General features: G+C 37.5%; 1 protein-coding gene across 10 annotated transcripts in view; it reads left to right on the top strand.

Annotated features, from left to right (window-relative positions):
- EFR3A (EFR3 homolog A) overlaps positions 1-18,473 on the top strand; it is a 77,633-nt gene extending 59,160 nt beyond the window's left edge. For 8 of the 10 annotated variants that reach the window (XM_050329239.1, XM_050329269.1, XM_050329259.1 and 5 more), the window contains 10 exons: positions 380-455; positions 1,039-1,200; positions 2,436-2,567; positions 3,073-3,140; positions 4,365-4,492; positions 9,527-9,615; positions 12,572-12,620; positions 13,483-13,586; positions 14,182-14,231; positions 17,247-18,473. In XM_050329239.1, the coding sequence (XP_050185196.1) occupies positions 380-455; positions 1,039-1,200; positions 2,436-2,567; positions 3,073-3,140; positions 4,365-4,492; positions 9,527-9,615; positions 12,572-12,620; positions 13,483-13,586; positions 14,182-14,231; positions 17,247-17,364 (976 nt within the window). In that variant the 3' untranslated portion in view covers positions 17,365-18,473. Of the gene's footprint in view, positions 1-379; positions 456-1,038; positions 1,201-2,435; positions 2,568-3,072; positions 3,141-4,364; positions 4,493-9,526; positions 9,616-12,571; positions 12,621-13,482; positions 13,587-14,181; positions 14,232-15,424 lie in introns of all 10 variants that reach the window. The other 2 variants (XM_050329230.1, XM_050329221.1) reach the window with 2 other exon arrangements.
- Positions 18,474-20,114: the final 1,641 nt, after the last annotated feature.

The raw sequence follows: 20,114 nt of genomic DNA, 5'->3' as shown, positions 1-20,114 counted from the left end.
TTTTAAACACCTTTGCTAATGTGAAATTTTAATGTACTGTTTTGGTAAATGCACAGGGCACAGTGTCTCTTATTGATGGCAGGTGTTTTACTGGTAAGCCTCAGTGCTCACACCTTAAATAACCATATATCTGGTTCAAATATCTGCTAATTTAGCTGTGGAAGACAGAATGTTATTTTATGTAGAGAAAAAAACCACACTTTGTTGTCATAATTCTGTTTATTGTTCTCCGTCTTCAACTGAAATTTGAGTGTCATTGTTAAGACAATATAATTAAAATGGAAATTGCATCAAGATTTGTTTGAATAGTTCCTATATTTCACATTCTCTTCCTTTTCAACTTTTTTTTGCTAAAACGATATTTTTCTTCCATTTGTAGAATAATACCAGATGTTTCTGATCTAAAGATAAAACGAGACAAGATTTCAAGGCAAGATGTGAGCTTCATGAAAAAGGTAATAGAGTAATACATCACTTTTCTATCTAGAAATAAAACAACCGAACCAGGTATTTTGCTTTTGTTCTGCAGTTGTATTTTTGCAAGAAGTTGCAAAGATCAGTACCAAATGATTTTAATCAAATTACAGTGATTTTGTTGTTGAGGTGCTCTAGATACTTTAAAGATGGTTCCATGGAATAAAATTGCCATGTATGTCTTAGGTGAAAACCCTTGTATGCATGAAATTAGACAGAGAATTAAAAGAATAAAAAAAGGATAAAATACATGTATACACATACACACACAAACAAGTACATGATTAACCAATATTACCACCAGTTTCTAACAACTTCTTTATAAACACAGTCCTATTCTATTTTATGCCAAGAACTGCATGAATGCTGCATTGTGGTTAGATGTTGGCCTTCATTTCCTGTTGAAATATTAAAAGATAGATTCCTCGTTTTCATAAATGGACAATTTATTTAAGTTGGCCCTCCTTGGAGTAGAGAGTTGGACTAGAAGAACCTTAAATATCCTTTCTAACCTAAATTAATCTATTATTTTAATACTCATTTTCCCTTTTACGTCTTTTATAGCATGGTCAGCAGTTGTACAGACACATCTACTTAGGCTGCAAAGAAGAAGACAATGTCCAGAAAAACTTTGAACTGCTGTTTACATCTCTAGCTCTTACCACAATTGAACTGGCCAACGAAGAAGTGGTTATTGACCTCATTCGATTAGCTATTGCCTTGCAGGTATGAGGCTGAGTTGGTTTGGGGTCATTGACTGACAATTTATATTTGTAATTGGATATGTGGGTAACTTGTTTTGTTTGTGTATTGATCTTCAAATTGGAAATCTCGTCATTTGGTCCAAACATGATTGATCCACTAAGGAAGTGCACTTTGTATGTGCCACTTATTAAAGGGGAAGCTTCAACTAATCAGTTTTGTAACAAATTTCTACAGTATGTGCTGGTCAGGAAAAGTAGCAGATGTGGAAATTTGTTGAAACGTTTCCTAGAATCACTGATATTCATTAGCAGAGTGAAAAGGTGTTCTTACAACCTGTTATTGTGCATCAGTGTTCTGTATAAAATGTATGGACTGTCCTCACCTTGGATGAAAGCTTTTGTGTAATTGATTGTTTAGGAATATTTGTCAAACCAAGCTATTTAATCTCACCTTAGAGTAAAATTCTGTTAGTGTGTTGATAGGTTTTATTCCTTATTTCATTAAAAAAATCATACATTATCTCATACTTGCATACAGTCTTCAGGGAAACTGTCAAACCTACTAAGTTTTTCTGTGTTGAAATCAAAGCATTAAACAAAAAATAAAAGAGTGCTAACATGTGCCCTGGAAATTTGATGAAATCAGGCCCTGTATTCCCAGTTCTCTTTGTTATTAATCTTGTTCCCAAATGTTCATCTGTATTATGAAACTTCTGAAATGCAGTGTGCATCCTTAATTATAAAATATGTCACTGAACCAAATCCTTACTTGATGAAAATGACATTTTGAGTTTTACTAGAGCAAAAATAATGCAGTCTGAATAAACATAGAAATGCTAATAAGGATTAAATAATTCCCTTTACGGTGCCGTATCTGTGACTCACACAAGTGATTTTTGTGATTAAACTGCTATTTCTAATTTTCCTGAAAAAATGTTTTGATCAGGTGGTGGTAAGTACAAGAGATTACCAGTTATTAATCTGTACTTCCTTTCTGAGAAACAGAATTTTGAGTTGAGTAAATTTATATCTCTTCATAATGGTTGAATCTTTTAGGCTTTGCAACTTCAGATCAATATATTTGTAATTCAGGAATGAGCTAAAAGACTAGAATTTTAAGATGAGAGGTATCAAATGCTAAGTAGTAGCAGATAGTCATCATATGTCAGGTAGTGTTACTACTAATAATTTTGTCTTCCATATATTCAGGACAGGCTGTTAACTTTGGAAAGCATAATGCTATCCCTTATATTTCAGGACATTGCCATCATCAACGAGGATAATCTGCCAATGTTCAATCGTTGTGGTGTCATGGCATTGGTTGCAGCCTATCTAAACTTTCTGAGTCAGATGATTGCAGTTCCTGCCTTTTGTCAGCATGTCAGCAAGGTAACACATAATTAAATAATTCAAGTCATTTATGACAGTACACATTCTACTGTAAAATGGGTAGATAATTTGTGTCATGTAATTACTTATGATGTACCCCCATATTTGTGTCCACTGACGTTGCTCTTGTTCTTCAGTCTCTGATGGCATTACTTACTGACTGTTAAAATTATAAACAGAATAGTCTTCTCTCAAAGTGTAGCATTTTTACTTTGTTTATAGTGCCATATATAATGGGCTAAATCTTCATCTGGTATAAGACTTTACACCCTCACTGGCTTGCGTGGAAAAGTACTGACATGTACAAGACTGTGAGAACCAAGTTTTTCATCCAAATGGGTGAATGCCACAGTCTCTTTCTCTGGTTAAAAGAAATTCTAAAGATCTCATTTGTGCTGAGGTAGATGTTAGTGAGGGTTAGTTATGGGAAAAAACAGCTATGGAACTACTCCATTTGTACTATGGAACTACTCCATTTGTACTATTTGTCTTGTGTTTTTTTCAGGTCATTGAAACCAGAAGTGTGGAAGCATCTTATTTTCTCCCAGAAACAATTTTCAAAGACAAATGCGAGTAAGGAGATACCAAATGTCAATTAGTGGGCAGTGAAGTACCTCTTTTGTTGTTAAAATTTAGACATCACTGAAATATGTTACGTATGTGAAAAATAATTTAGGAGTTTAGTAGTGTATAGGGTAAGCAGAAGAAACCCAAATATTGAAAGCATATGCATGTATAGGAAAAAGAAAATGTAGGTTTTGGACTTTTTTATTGTAATCAGAGGCACTTACACCCTCACAATATGATGCTTGGTGTGCATGCTAACACAACCAGATGCATTTTCACTGAATCACAGAATAGGTGAGGCTGGAAGGCATCTCTGGAGGTCATCTGGTCCCTGCTCAAGCAGGGCCACCAAGAGCAAACTGTGCAGGACCTCATTCACGTGGCTTTGGAATATCTCCAGGGATAGAGACTCCACAACCCCTCTGGATAACCTGTGCCAATGCTTGGTCACCCTCACAGGAAAGAACTGTTTCCTGATGTTCAGCCAGAACCTTCTGTGTTTCAGTTGGTGCCACTGCCTCTGGCTCTGTCACAGAGCAGCACTGACAAGACAGTGACCTTTCCACCCCTCTCTCCCTTAAGGTAGTCATACACATTGATAAGATCCACCTTCTGTTCTCCAAGCTGAACTGTCCCAGCTCTCTTTGTCTGTCTTCATTGGAGAGATACTCCAGTCCCTTTTAATCCACTTTAGTGGCCCTTTGTTGGACTCCCTAAAGTAAATCCATGCCTCACCTTCCCTGGTGAGTGCAGCACCTGACTCGATAGTCCAGGTGTGACCTTACCAGAGCTGAGTAGAGGGGCAGGGTCTCCCTTAACCTGCTGACAGTGCTCTTCCTGTCAGCCAGGATACAGGAGGCAGCCCAGGATACCTCGGTCTTTTTTGCCACAAGCATGCACTGCTGGCAAATATTACTGTTGCTAGTAATTAATTATTACTATTAATATTACTATTGCTCTGCAGGTTTTTTTTTTTATTTAACAGAGACCATTTTCTCTCAAAATTAGCAGAATAGGTGAGGAACATGTTTCAGATAGGCAATAAGTGTTAAGGTAATTTAAAATAATCCAGAGGTGTTGAATAAACTAATTTTGGATGTATATTCATTCCTAAAAAACTTCATTCCTAAAAAGCTTCATTTCCATCAAGTCATTACCATTGGTTGCTCACAGACATTGGAGGAATATTTTCTGTAACCAACAAATAACTTCAAATATATATTTTGACAGTCTTCCAAAATCCTTAGAGAAGCATGAAAAAGATTTATTTTTCCTGACGAACAAGATTGCAGAATCATTAGGAGGCAGTGGATACAGTGTGGAAAGATTGTCAGTTCCATATGTACCCCAGGTAACAGGTAAGTGGTGATTGGTAGCAACACCATTAAGTACCAGTTATTAAGAGTACTTTTTTAATGTTTTCTGTGGCAATGGAATGCAATGTGACTGCTTGGCCAAAAAACCTAATCAGATCATTTTGTCTACTGAGGATGGGGTGTTTTTCTCTTTAGCTATTCTGTGAAACTATAAAATGTTTTAACTATTTGTCCTTTCAATTTTTATTTCTTTTACATTAAAGGAAGAGGGCAGAAAAGCTTTGAACCTATTTTGACTCTTTTTAATGAAGTCTTTACTTTCAAAAGACTACTTGTGTTAATTTGAGAATATACAAGCCAGAATACTTTATTCTTTTTATGTAAACACTGAATGAAAGATATTCCATGCTTTTGCCATATGGTCTTGTGCTGAGTTATTTGCCTTAGATAAATTCTAAATGAGTACATGTTAATTTAGTCAAGAATGGGATGTTTTCCTCCATTAGATACCTATGCAAGCTTAGTGTCAGGTAACAGTAGAAATGCCTGAGGAAGGTTTGTGGGAGTTCCAGCTACGCAGGCTGTGTGAACAGTATGTGGAGGACTAGCTAGTATGTGATATTATGTGCTTTTGGCTTTTAATATATTTTCAAGAGCCAATTGAGCAACTTACTCAAAAAATTGTTTGAAGAATTTGTTTTCTTAACAATGTGTGTTTTGTGGCTCTATGTAACCAGTTGCTATTGTAAACAGACTGTGGGTCACCCCAGTCTAAAGCACAGACCTTTTTAAAGTACCTAGCAGAAAAATGTGATTTCTCTGTTCTGTAGCTCACACATAAAAGAGAACCATAGTACAAAGGGACAGTGAATGCCAGATCTATCGCTCCTGCAGTCTGATACAGAGACAAAGCTGCCTGCTCCTGAGTATCTTTTTTGGATAGCTGCTGTGGGAGGAATTGAGTTCTCCAGACAGCACAAGTGGGTTTGTCCCAAATGCTAGCAGGCACACTAGTGATGTGTTCTGACACAGCTACAGTGTCTGTGTTTTCTGTTACTGGTTGTCTTCTTCTGGAAAGGATAATGTTCCTATCCTTGACAGATTACTTCTTCTGGCATCCAGAAAAGCAGTTAATGTTATATTTTAGTATTGGCAGAAGAGGTAGCCAGCAAGTAAGGAAATGTTACTGGCTTTGAGTGAATGAGAATGGAATGAGGTAGATAGCCTGGTTTGAGATTTATGTTAAGCCTCTTCTAGAAACCGAGGTGTATTTGTGCCCAAATGACCTTGTTAGGGTTTTCTTGGATACTTTGCTGAAAATGCATTCCTACACAGAGGAAGACATGAAAGTTCTGACAGCAAGATTAAGTGAGTCTTGCAGCATGTATATGATTAACTGCCTCTGCAGGTGATGAGAAATTGCCATATTTAATCCTAAATCTTAACATATGTGAGTCAGATGGGTTTGGGGTTTCCTGTAAATTTTTTGTAAAGAGCAGTAATCAAAACTTGCTTCTTGTCTGTTACCATAGCTAATAAAATCATTAATCCTGTGGAATATTGAGCTTCCAAGGTTTTCATATAACTAAATCAGGAACAAATGGATATTTTGCAATTCCTAAGCTTTTAATGTTTCAATTCTGCTATTAATATTACAATGCTAGAATGTGGTGTTTCAAAAGAAATCGTTAATCTTAGTAAAAAAGGAATCCATTTTTGTATGTTCCTGTGAAATCCAAGGTTGAACCCAAAAAGCCAGTAAATATTTCATCCTGATTATTTCTGGTATTTCCAAGTATCAGTGACACGATGCTTAACAATGGCTTGTAGACATAATTTTGTCATCCTGTCTTTGTTTCATGTTTTGATATTTCTTGTCAGTTTGAAAGACATTCATATCTGCAAATATTTTATCTGCCTTTTTCTCTTCCTTACTTGGGGGAGGGAGAAAACTGATATTTAAATGTACTTTTAATCATTTTTTTTGTCCGTACATATATATTTTTTAATTCAGCTCTATTTCCATCAGGCAAAAAACCTCATAAATGCAAACACAAGTCAAAAGGTAAAAATGAGTCGTAGGTCAGCCTGCTGTCCTGCTGCTTGTGATGTCTCTGTAGGATGTGCACAGTCAAAAAATGCTTTTAGAAGGCCTTTAGATCTTTAGGCCAGAAATTGTGTTGTACTTGGTGTATTTAGTGTTTCCTTATGCTTTTTTTTGTTTATATCTTTGTTGATATACCTGTAGCAATGTTAACAGCTGTGAGGTTTACCTTTGTGTTTACCCTTGATTTGAAACTCTACAGTGGTAGCTTCCTATTTTCTTTACCTGAGCAGGCAGTAGGGCTAGAGGTATCATTTTTGTGATGGTACTAATTACCTCTTTGAGTGACATCGCAAGAACTTGTAGAAAGTTGGAAGAAGCTCTCAGTTGTTCAAAGAATGAAGAGTCATGTTACTCACTGGCTGCTCAGGATAAAGGTCTGTTAGCAGAACATGTGTATGTGCACATGTTCTGTCTGCATCCCAGTGGCTGTGTGCATCCCACCAGGACTGGGCTTAGACACTGCCTACCCACCAGCTGTCTCCTGGTTCCCAGTCTCCCCAGTCACTGGCACCTGAGCATGTGAGTCCTTCGAGTCCCACAGCCCCGGTCCAGCTGCTGGTACAGATCCCCCTTGCACACTGTGATGCCCATGTGCATGTCCATGGATCCCAGTCAACCCCCCAGGCTCCATGGTCTTCCTGACAGCTGACCTGGGCCTCCTGGTCTCTCCGGAGGCCTTCCCCTTAGGGACACACAGAGCCAGACACACACGATCCTGCCCCCCCTGCTCCCAGACCACTTGGCCTACTCGCCTGCTGGTCCAGCTTGATGCTCCCTCAGGATCACATGGGAATCATCATGCTGTGCACCTTTGTTTGCTCCAGACCCACCAGGCCTCTGACCTGTGGTCTGACTCCAGTTACTGTGCTCAGACCCCCCTGCATATGAGTGCACAAAGAATAGAGTTCCTCACCCAGGAAAAGAGGGACCTTGATGATCATCTAGTTCCAAACCCCCTGCTGTGGGCAGGGACATCTTCCCCTAGACCAGGTTGCTCAAAGCCCCATCCAACCTGGCCTTGAACACTTCCAGGGCTGGGGCAGACCCAGTTTCTTTGGGCAACCTGTTCAGTGCTTCACCACCCTCACAGTAAAGAATTTATTCCTAATACCCAATCTAAATGTACCCTCTTTTACTTCAAAGCCATTCCCCCTGTCCTGTTCCTGCATGCCCTTGTGAAAAGTCATCAGCCAGTGAGGTGGATGCAGAGAGCTGCTCCCCTTGCTCCATGGTGTGGGTGCCACCCCTCAGCCCATGGAGCCAGGGCTCCTGGGACAGGCCTGTCAGGGGCTGGGGCACTGGGTGTTGGGGCTGTCCTTGTGCCTCTGGGCTCCTTTGCATTTGGAGATGAGCTTTGTATCATATAACAGAAAAAATGGAAACTTTCACCATTTTTTACCTACTTCATATGTTGAAATTAGAGACAAATGGGTATTTTTCTCAGTTGAGTACAGTGAAGCATCCATTACAAAAATGATTTCTATCCAAAGTAGCTGCAAAAATGAATCTTGTGGTGTTTGTGTGGCAGTTATATAGAGAGCAGCAAGATGGCAGCAGAGATGTAGTTTTGTCTTGTGTTTTCTTTTGAGGGCTGAGGTGCTTTCCTCAGACTCAGTATATATTGGGTCATGTACCAGCGAGCCATCAGGGATTAAAAAATTAGGTAAATCCTTCAGAATGCCACTTCAAATGCTCAGGATCTCTGAGAACCTGGCAAATATAGCTAGAATTCAGGTGTTTTCCACTAATCTTGTTCTTTCACTGCCTCTTGATCTTAAAATGACATTTCATTTATTCAACTTCTGAAAGTTATTTCTTGATTTTAAAAGCTAAGGATGTTCAGCTCTGCTGGAATGAATTCTGTTTGTTCATGCTCAATATTTGCACAGTAAAAGCACTTTGCTAGAAGTGGTTTAAGCAAAGCTTGCAGAAGAACCAATATAAATTACCTTGTGGTGGAGGAATTTTAAATCCTTCTCCTAATCTTAGTATCAACTGCCTCTAGGTGCTTTTAACTGTCATCAAATAATAGTAGCCAGGTCCAAATGGCTTGATCTTGGCTAAAATTTAAAACATGTCATTGCAATTCATGGTTTTGTAAATGAGATACACAAAAGTCAGACCTCTCAAGTCTGTTTGTCAAAGGATCCTCATGACATGTCTTAAAATGCATTTTTACTGTTTATTAAAATCTTATGTTAATACATTAAATGTTAAAAATGAGAAAAGATTATTGCTGCACTGCTTCAGGAATGCAGTCTCAGAAGGAAAATCCATCAACTGATGGATGGTTCAATCATAATCTGCTTATGCATTAATGAAATTGTTGTGCTCCTTTTAGTATCAGCACAGTTGGTCTTACTCTGACAACTTTTTAGGCTAGCTGGACCCACTAAAATCTTTGTAGGAAGTGTGAAATGGAGAGAATTTTTTTCACCCAGTAGATTTTTAGACTCGCTGAATATGGTACTTGTAGCAACAAGAAATAAGGAAGGATTGTTGTTCATTTCCATTCAGAAATCTATTTCTTCTGTTAATGAGTCATCTTCCAAGAAGCCCTTTTCTGTTTCACAATACCTTCAGATTAAGACCTTAATATTTAAATTTCAAAATCAAGAAAATAAGTTCAGACTTTTGTAAAGAACTCTACAGCTATATATCATCATGTGCTATGTTATTTATTGTGCATTTCAATAAGAGCTCATCTCATTTTTTAAAATTCTGGGCTTTCAGGGGAAAGTTGGCAAGATCTGGGATGGGAGGGGAAAGGAACAATAAAAAAGTTATTTTCTTTCATATTTAGTAATTTAGAGCTGTAACTGATCATTTTACAACAATTCAAATAATAAAATAGATGATCGTGGGTTAAATAGGCATATGGAAGCAAATTTGCATCTCATGGGTAGAAATTTGATTGATCAGGTTTTCAAGTGTTACACAAGAAGTGAGAGAAGTTTTTTTTCTTCTAGATGAGGACAGACTCTCCAGGAGGAAAAGCATTGTGGACACAGTGTCTCTTCAGGTGGATATTCTGCCTGGCAACAACACAGAGGACAAGGTATGAGAATCCTAGAATATTTTAAAGCAGCATCTTGGAGGGAGAGGGGGAATGCAAGTGAAGTTTTCCCAGAAAGTCTAGTATCTGATTATTCTAGCTATGTAAATACTTCAAGGAGTTGATTTTTAAGTTGTGTTTGCAGAAGTGTGTTGTCAAAGACACTGGTGCTGGTCTTGCTGTATAAAAATGTCAAGTATTTTATCACTGTAGTTTTTTACAGATAGTGCTGCAGAATATGGGGTAGCAATCCATTTACACACTGAACAACTGATATTTTATGATCAAATATTCTATCTGCTTTTGAGGCATCCAGTAAATTCCTGAACCTGTATTCCTGCATTATTTGAAGTGTTTGACAAACTTGTTCATCCACATGGGGCTGAAAGATGTAAGACCAGAGAGATATAAGACTGGTGGTTGACCTGGTGTCTCTGAGAGGGACAGGTGGAGACTGGTCAGGCTCTGTGCACCACGGAGTTACAGCATCACTGCTCCCTTCCAGAGCAGCACTTTGAAGTCACAGAAAGGATAAAGTAGTAACAAAAAGTTCATATATAGGGTACAGGAGCAAATGCTAATTATCCCTTAGGAAGACTGCCGTATAATTAAAATTACCCCACATCTTTTGACACTTCATTTGGAGTATTTCTTAAAATAAATTTCTACTTCTGCTGAATCTTTTTCAAGGTTCTGCTGATTTTTATTAACCAGATTTCTGCTGGCTGCAGTGGAGATTAGTTGAAATTGAGGTGTTTGTACCTCAGATGAAGTACAGATGATTCTTACCTTTGGCACCTTCAAGCACAAACTGCCTAAAGGCATGAGGCAGAATATGTGGACTTAGCCAAGCTGAGTGCTAGTTAAAAATGCAATATTAAGCTATTGCAAAGGAGCAAGCTTCATTTTAGACAGAAGTGATCTATGTTTTGCATGATTATTATTATTAATTTCTGCTTTGTGCTGAGGGTTCCTCAGATGATATTTTGTGTTCACTTTTGTGCTTTAGCAAGGATGCAGATAAAAGTTCATGAGAAAGAAGAAAAAAGTGTTTGAAAAATAAGGGAGACAATCAGATCTCTAGCCTTCTGAAGAAAGGAAATGCTCCTTGCAGGATTGGGGGTGTTTGACATTAGTATTCATTTTATGATTGTGTATTATATGTAGTTATATATGATTGAAAACTCTCTTGAAACTAGAATTAAATGAATGAAGCTTCCATTTCAGATTTCAAATTATTATGCTGATACTATATCAAGCATTGATATATAGACTTTTTTGAAGTGATTGTAGATAAATCAAAATCTTTTTATGGGTTCTCAATTTAATGTGGGCTTAATGTGGTCCAGTGTCTTGGATAATTAATTACTTTCTTACCTCTTAAAAAGAAGAATTATATTAATCAGAAACACAGAAAGTAAAGTATTCCTCCCTTATTGCTTTATCATGTTTGTTTACAAGGCAAATGAAAAACCAATATTTTCCAGTTTGCTGACTGCACTTTCATAGCTATGTATGAAATCTGGTTGTCTTGCATTCTAGATTAGTAAATACAACAATCCATAACTGTCAGCAGAACTAAACTGCAAAAAAAAAAAGGAACATAAAGCTTTAGGATTGAGAGGATTACCTACTTAATTAATGGAAATTTTAGAATTAATGATTAATTCACCAAAAGGTGATTACTTCAGAACCTGAATACTCTAGATCTCTAGCCATAGCCACAAATATTTGACACAAAGGGTGTTTCACTGTTTATTAATAAATCTTTTAAATATTCAGAGGTAGAGAATACAGTGCTCATGTAGTAAAATGATAGAAAAGTATCATTTACAGCTCCATCTCCTGAAATAACACTTAAATAAAAAGGTAACAGCTACTTCTGCTGGCTTTTCCCTCTATGATAGCTCAAGCCAATCAATTAGAAAACTGAAAGAATTCAGAGTCTTCTGAATTGGATGAAGTAACTTTCTGGTACCTTGCAGATCTCTTATCTTAAATCATATTAGACCATTCTAAACAGTTAGTGTTTATAAGGAAAGATAAAATAAAAACACTGCCTATTTACATGTTTGAAGGATTAAAATGAAGCAGTTCAAGCCAAGGAACCATGTTATATTCAGGTGAACACTGTTCTGCCACCTAAGCATTCTCCCCTACTATCATCACAGTGGTTTCACTGTAAATATATTTACTGGTATAGAAACTCTACAGAAAGTCCAGCTCTGTAATGAATTGAAACACAAGGATCCATGAGCTGGAGCTCTTCAGAGAAGTATTTGTGCATCTTTGGTAATTTTGCAGCCCCAAGCAGTTCCTAATGAAGTAGATCTGCAGCAAATGGGTATTCATATCACTAGATGAACAGATTTTCTCAGTGCATCAGACATAGCTTGTTACAAAGAGCCCTTTAACTCCCGTGTTTATGACATAAGCACCAAATTATTTGGCACCCATAATGGTACGAAGTTAGACTAAAGCAATAACCATTTTCCACTCTCCCCTCCACTGCCACCTCTCATTTTAGCATCACATTGTTGGTAACTCAACGAGTCTCAGGAAGCAGTTGCTGTTATTGCTGTTATTCACAGCAGTTGTTTAAGAACCCAGTACTTAAACTTTACAGTATAGAAACACTACAGCCTATTGCTGACCCAAAGGAGTGTTCTGCCAAAATTCAAGTCCTTTTCCAAAGTACAGTTGCTATAGAGCATCTTGACTAGAATTTGGAAAGTTTTACTTCAGCTCGTTTGATAAAAATTTCATCACTATGTGCAGTGGCTATAAAAATGTGAATTAGTGATCTGTTGTCTGTCACAGGAACTCCAGATAAAGCTATTAGAGACTTGTAAGGCAGAAAAGCCCTGGCCATTTTGGCCTTCTGTATTTTTCGCATTCCTTATTTTTTAGAAACTTATGTTATATGTGATGATTAAGAGTTTTGTTTCTTTGTGTTTAGATTGACAATACTGAAGAAATCACGTTTGAAGCTTTGAAGAAAGCCATTGGTAAGATTTATTACAATTGTGTTTATGCAGAATAGTTCTCAATTACTGTGGAATTGCTAGAGAAAAAGGAGTGGCCAGAATAACAGAGTGAAATTATTACATTTGTTTCTCTTAAGTTAGTAAATTTATTTAAAATTTCAGTTATTTATTTCTGAATTTCTGAAATGATACCTTGATAATGTTAGTGAATTCATTTTTCTGAAGTTAATGGGACTGAATGAAAAGCATGTAGAAAAGCCTAACATCTATTAAATTTGCCTTACAGGCCAAGCCATAAATAATATGAGATTTGCAAGTTGTATTGAGTGATTATTTATAAAGCAACTTAAATATTTTTTATGTATTAAGATTTTAAGGTCTTCAGTGCATTCAGAAAACAGATTTTAAGGTACACGTTGTGGACTTCAAAACCACTCAGATTTTTTAAAAGAAAGTTCCAGCTGCTTGTAAGTTCACTCAGCCTATGGAGGTTGAACTCGCTTTTCTCAAATTCTAATAGAAAATTCTGGCCACCTGTCAGCATGATACTGAGGGCAGGATACTTCCCTCTTTTCTCTTGAGTCTGAACCTGTGTGCACTCAAGTGCAGTCTTGATTCCAGGCAATAAAGCAAAAGGGAGTCTAGATGTACTCATAATTAAAGCACTTAGTAAGAAAGGGGCAAAACTGGGTCCTCAGACCAGCTCCCTGAAATTTTACCTGCATTTCGCTTTAGAAGCAATGCCAGATGACAGCTCACCTGAGAATGGGTGCATCACTTCAAGCACAGTGCTTTTTCTGCAGTGCATAAAGGAAGGTTTATATCTCTTACACTTGATAGGCAAAGATTGCATTTGTCTCTATTTTTTTATTATTCTTTTAAGATAACAATGGACTCGAAGAACAGGAAAAGGAAAAGAGGCGTCTGGTGATTGAAAAGTTCCAAAAAGCGCCATTTGAAGAAATCGCAGCCCAGTGTGAAACCAAAGTGAGTTTCTGGAAAATGTTATGCAGCACTGAAGATATTGATGTAGGCATTAATGGGGATGGGCTGGCTGCAGGTGATTTATGTTGTGTCACTGCTGCTGTTACTTCTGAAGAAGTTCAGTTCTTTGTTTTGTCTCCACTGTTATCAGTGTTGGGAGATTCCAGTAATTTAGAGTGTGCTTCTGGTTGTTCCTAGACCATTTGGAAAGGAATGGATATCTCATATACTCTTCACCTTAGTGTTTTCCTTGCTATCTTTGAAATCCACATTCATAATCCATTCCTCTTTCATTCTGGGATAACTGGAGCAGTATTTACCCCATTATATATTTTGAACAAGTAAATGTATTTCAGGTTTGTTAACCTAATTCTGCAACAGCAGAATTTCCTGGCACTCCAGGACAGGCTCACTCAATCTCAAATGCATCCTAAAGGCTCAGAATCCTTTCAGCAGTGAGAAACTGGGACAGGAATTGCTGCCTAGATTTGCATCTGGCAACGCAGAACACACTCACTGAGTATGATCTGGCACATTCATTGGGAGCTCAGCTCAATATATAGGAGTTAATAATTCAATTTTAATTTTTCTTCCCTAGGCAAACTTGCTTCATGACAGACTTGCACAGATACTGGAACTCACCATTCGGTAAGGCTTTATGTAGGAAGAGTGTCATCATGAGTGAAAAATGAGTTATAAAGCAATTGTGGTTACTTTCAGTTGGTTATGTCATGGTGTTCTTAAGCACATCTAATAGGGAGAAAATAATGGCCTTAACTGTGTGCTGTGGTTGAACCCTGGTAGGCGTTTCAGCCTCACATAACCACTGGCTTACCCCTCCTCAGTGGGATATGGAGGAGAATTGGAAGGGTAAAAGTGGGAAAATCCATGGGTTGAGATAAGAACAGCTTAATAGGTAAAGCAAAAGTCCCACATGCCAGCAAAGCAAAACAAGAAATTCATTCACTTCCCGTGGATGGGCAGGTGTTTAGCCATCTCCAGGAAATCAGGGCTTATTGGGAAGACAAATGCCATCACTCTGAATGTCCTTCCTATCCTACTTCTTTCCTTAAAGTTCCTATTGGTGAGCATGACACCACATGGTCTGGGATATCCCATGGGTCAGTTGGGGTCACCTGTTCCATCTGTGTCCTCTCCCAACTCCTTGCCCACTTCGAGCACTCACACTGGCACAGTAGCGTGAGAAGCAAAAAAGGCCTTGGCTCTGTGTAAGCTCTGCTCAGCAATAACAAAAACATCCCTGTGTTATCAACACTGTTCCCAGCACAAATCTACAACACAGTCCCAGACCAGCTAATGTAAAAAAAATTATTCCCAGCCAAAACCAGTACACTGAAAAAGAGTACTCTTCATCACTTTGATTTTCTTCCTATTTTGAATCTTTTTGATAGTGGAGACTCTCCAGAAACCATGTCATAGTGTCTTACAGTATTTCTGTGTCTATCAGTAGTGTTGCAGAATGCTGTTGTTTTCCCACTGCTGCATCTGTTTGAGAATGTAATTAGATACTGAGCACCCAGAATAGTACATGACATTATTACAGAGTTGTGCACATCCATTGTGCAGAATAAATAGTATTTATTAGCAATAAAATGCATTTGGATAGTTCTGTAACATCAGTGAAATTGATGATATAGACAAGAATACAAAACTCCCCAGGGCTTGGTAATTTCATTAGAATTTCAAGACTAGAATAAAATACTGTTGTTTGGGGGTGGGGGGATAGTTTATTCTTGTTTCTCAGCTGTTAGTGTGTAAAATTATAACAAAGCAATCCATATAATTATAAATTACATATATTGATTGTGCTTCTCACACAGTCCTCCGCCTAGCCCCTCAGGAACGATGACCATTACTGCTGGACATGCTCATTACCATTCTGTTCCAGTCTATGAGATGAAGTTTCCAGATCTTTGTGTGTATTAAGTGTCTTCTGAAGTCTGCTGGACATTATTTAGAATAGAGTACAATAGAAAGAACAAGATGAGTTTTCAAATTTTATTGTTTACTGTATCTAAACTAAGTAATATAATGATGGACATGAGCCAAATACAGATTTACTTTAGCCAAATTCATGAGATTGTCTTGAATTGTTTCCTTCTGTAATATATTGTAAGTTAGGTTTTTCATAGATCACGTTGATTTCGTTTTCATATTTGAGTACATGTAAAAGTCAGATATTAAAGTTGTCTTGCCATACAGGTGAATATTTCAGTTACTCTAGGAATTTGTGTTGCTGCACATTCCTTTAATTGGCGATACTGTAACTGAAGAACCTGTTAAATCTTTTTTTTTTTTTTTTTTTTTTTTATTGGTTGGTTGGTTTTTTTCTCATCTCCACCTCAATTCTATGTCTAACTAGAATGCTTTTGCCTTGCTTCATCTCATTAAATGTAACCAGTGGAGCACTACCTTAGCTCCCTTTTGTTCCTACTGTCATAGCTAGTCAACTTGTTTGGTTTGGAATATATGGAAAAAAAACCTTACATGTGTTCAAGTACAATGAGTGAATTAATGGACACTTGTTAAGTATTTTTTGGATGCATCACATAACATGCTTTTTAGATAAATATGCCCAGTGTATGTCCTGTGTTTCTTGCTAAAAGTTGAATGCTTTGCATAAGCGAGGAGAAATCTCCTCTCAAAGCAGGAAATTGTGCAATATTTTTCATGTCTTAAGGTGTATGGTTTACAGACTGTACTTTTGAAAACATAGTAGTATTTTACTGTCTGCTTTAGTATAATACTTGAGAGATATATTTAGTATAGCAGAAAATAAACTGAGGGCATTTTAAATAATAATTAATGAAATTATAAATATATTCTATGAGGCATTTCTCTGTAGTTTATTACAGCTTTTTAGTCATATTTTAGAAATTGAAAGAAAACTAAATGAAACCATTTAAAGATCAAGAACTTATTACATATATTTTCAAGCAAAAGCATTTTTAGAGATGCATCTCTGTGTTTGTTTTTGTTTCATTTCTCAAACCTTTAAGGTAACTTTCATAGGTTTATGTATCTGAGCATACTATTCAAATGTAAATAAAGTAAAACTGATACAGGAAATCACTGACTTTTGATGATAATTGCCAAAGCTGTCTTTATGACTCAGTAAATTCTGCAGGCAAAAAAAGAAAAACAGCATTCATTGATGGCACGAATAGTAAGTTTGAAATCCCTTAATCTCTCTGAATCTGGCTGAAGCAGCACAAACATGAATGAATGCTCTCAAAAATCTATAATAAATGTAGACATTTAATTTAGCCAGTGGTTTGCACGAACAGTGATCAGGCCGTGAACAAAGTGATCTGACTTCAGTTAGCCCTGCTTTGAGCAGGAGCTTGGTTTAGATGACTTTCAGAAGTCCCAACCTAAATTAATCTTTGATTGCATAACTCTTCCATCCGAAGGGTTATCAGCCCAGCTAATTTGCTGACTGTTTGAAGCATTTGCAAACCCACTGTAAGAAAGATTTTAACTTTCTTGAACTGTAGTCCAGTATTCTGCTGGGCTACTTTTAAAAGTCTGATGTGACATAACATCAGAGAAATATCAGCTACTTAAACCTATGAGATGACATGCTGAGACTTTCAGAAGGCATTCACAAAGCTCAAAAGGTAATTGAGACCTTCTTTTCAGTTTAACAGTGCAATCACAGCTGTTAGTGGATGACGAAACAGCCCCTTATCTACAGCATTCCGTTGCGATTTTTACTGCTGCAGCGTATCAGCCTGATCAGACCACAGTCTACACATAAATAGGACTCTAGCCTTTAGTTTTCACCTTTTTTTGTTGTTGGTTTTTTGGTTTTTGTTTGGTTTTTTTTAAGGTAAGACTAATAGCTTTTTGGTCTATATAAAGAGTGTAATTTTTTTAAACAGTAAATCTAACCTAGGGATACAGTGTAAAACACTTCTCCACGCTGTCATTTTTTAAGAATATCACTCTGCACTTTTGTACAAAAAGAAAATAAGGAGTCTAAGAAATAAAGAATGTACTTCAGTTTGCACTTGTGCAGTATGAAGACTGTGCTGTAAATACAGGATTGTTTCTGTGATTGGATTCTGTTGCATGAATGCTGCATGTGAAAATAACTAGATTCAGCATTTCATTTTCTGTTCTTTTTATGAAGTATTTTTCAGTGATGCTGATGGTAGGTTTTCATGTTTCCAGTGTTGAAATGAGCTTTGTTTGGCAAATGCAGGTGTTGTGCAGGTGTTGTGCAGGGAATGAAGAGCTTGTAACACCCTGCGTGTTCACGTGATATTTAATTTCTTCCTTTCTGGAAATTCAGGGAGTCTCTAAGTTGGTAGTTGGTTCACTTTGGCCTTTCTAGACATATGGGATATGGGTGAGACTGTAAAATGTATTGGTTTGGTAGCTATTGGTATATGTAGCTAATGAATGAAACCAAAAGAATTAAGAATGCTGTTTGTTGTACAGTATGAAGCTGCTGCGTTTCACTTCTCTCTTTATGTTCTTCAGACAAGTTGCAGAACTTTAAAAGCTCCTTATGCAAACTGGTCCTGTTTTATCTGCAACACTTTGAGCACTGTCATAATGGTTATAAAGTGGTACCCAGCTGTTTAAGTGTATTCCAGCTGTTGCTTTGGGTTCTCTTTACCATTATGTCATTTTGAAAAAAAATATAGCTTTTGTAGTGGGTCACTTTAAGGTAAATTAAATCTGTGGTAATTTCAAAAGGTAAAAATAGCCTGTTATCCAAAATCAGAGTAGGGCTAATTTGTCTGTTGTTCTGATGGTCATATATTCTGTACTGTATGTAATGAACCAGTTTCAATAAATGTAAGAACACACTGTGCAATCTATATTTAAGCAATAAAATAAACCAAAATTTCAAATTAATCTATTCTAAGGTGTGTCAGTTTATTTTTACTGCTCACAGTTAAGATGTAAATGACATGACTTTTTTAGCATTTAAAGTAGAGCTCATTTTACACACCATTTTACTTGGTTTTGCAAATGTTACAGCACTGCAGCATTATTAAAATACTGTATTTATTTACTATTAAACCATCGCTGTTACTAAGACCACGAGCATTTGAGACTTCAATGATAGAAAAATAATTTCCTAATAGCAAATAAGCTTCAAGAAGATAAATAAACTCTGCTTTTCAGGCCTGCCTCGCTGAAAAACCTTTTAGGGTTGGGTTTTTAGTATCAATTCTAGTCACTTAATACAATTGTGTGAGTTTTCTACACCTTGTTTTGGGGTTACGGTCATAAAATAAATCAGGCTGGAAGGAACCCAAAGTCCTCCGAAGTGGTTGGTGACTCAGAGCTTACCTGCTGCTCTTCCTGCTCCTCCTTGAGCCTTGTCCCTACACAGAGTCTGGCAGACCTTGCTGATGGGAAGGCACAGCAAAGGTTGTTCAGTCTCTGTGCTGGGAGGTTTTCAAAACCCAACTGGATGCAGCCCTGAGGTACCAGGTGTGGCCTCTTAACTGACCCTGTTTTGAGCAGAAGCTGTGTCACCTCAGAGGTCCCTTTGAGTGCCTCAGCTGTGTGTGTCTGCTCTCCTAAGCCACCCACCTCCTTCAGCAGGTGTCCCACATTTTGGAACGGGCTGCCCAGGGAAGCGGTGGAGTCACCACCCCTGGAGGTGTCCAAGAAACGACTAGACGTGGTACTCAGTGCTCTGGTCTGGTTGACAAGGTGTTGGTTGGCCACAGGTTGGACTCGATGATCTTGGAAGTCTTTTCCAACCTAAATGATTGTGTTAATTGAGCAACAGACCTTCTCTACCTGGACTTGTGCAAAGCCTTTAGCACTGTCCCATGACACCCTTGTCTCTAAACTGCAGAGACATGGATTTGACTGATGACCCACTTTGTTGGATAAGGAATTGCCTGGATGGTTGCATTCACGACTCAATGTCCAGGTGGAGACCAGTGACGAGTGGCATCCTCAGGTGTTGGTATCGGGACTGACATTTCTTAACCTCTTTGTCAGTGACATGGACAGAGAGATGTGAGTGCATCCTCAGCTAGGTTTCAGCCAGCTGTGCCCAAAATCTGTGAAAAATATGATGTAAAGTGACTGTGAGAATGAGAGGAGAAAGAAGAAAGCTATGCTCAATGTCTCTTCTTGACCTGCTTGACATGTTTTCTATTATTTTAGCACTGATCTCTCAGAATAAATAAATAAATATAGCCAATTGTAGCTAGATTATTTAAGACTTCTCTTTATCAACACAACTCATAGGGTAGTTAATTACAGTTAATTACAGTAGTGCTGTAATTACAGCACAACTTGGGTGTTAAATTCTACCTGAAGTAAGAGATACTGGAAAATAAAGCTCAAAGGAATCAATGACAACCTTGCCTGAATAACAGCCTATTTATATTGTAATTTCTCCGTGATCGATTCAAATGATCCATCCCTATCTCTGCAATCAGAAAATTCAGCATTGTTGAGTGAGTATGTGCATGTGTTATTTGTATAACCATGAAGGTAATCCTGGTTTCTAATAATTAGCAGAAAGGA

Source organism: Myiozetetes cayanensis, unplaced genomic scaffold (genome assembly GCF_022539395.1).
Source record: "Myiozetetes cayanensis isolate MyiCay16 unplaced genomic scaffold, myiCay2020 scf1, whole genome shotgun sequence".
Classification (NCBI taxonomy): Eukaryota; Metazoa; Chordata; class Aves; order Passeriformes; family Tyrannidae; genus Myiozetetes; species Myiozetetes cayanensis.
This window is presented reverse-complemented; position numbering and strand designations above follow the sequence as displayed.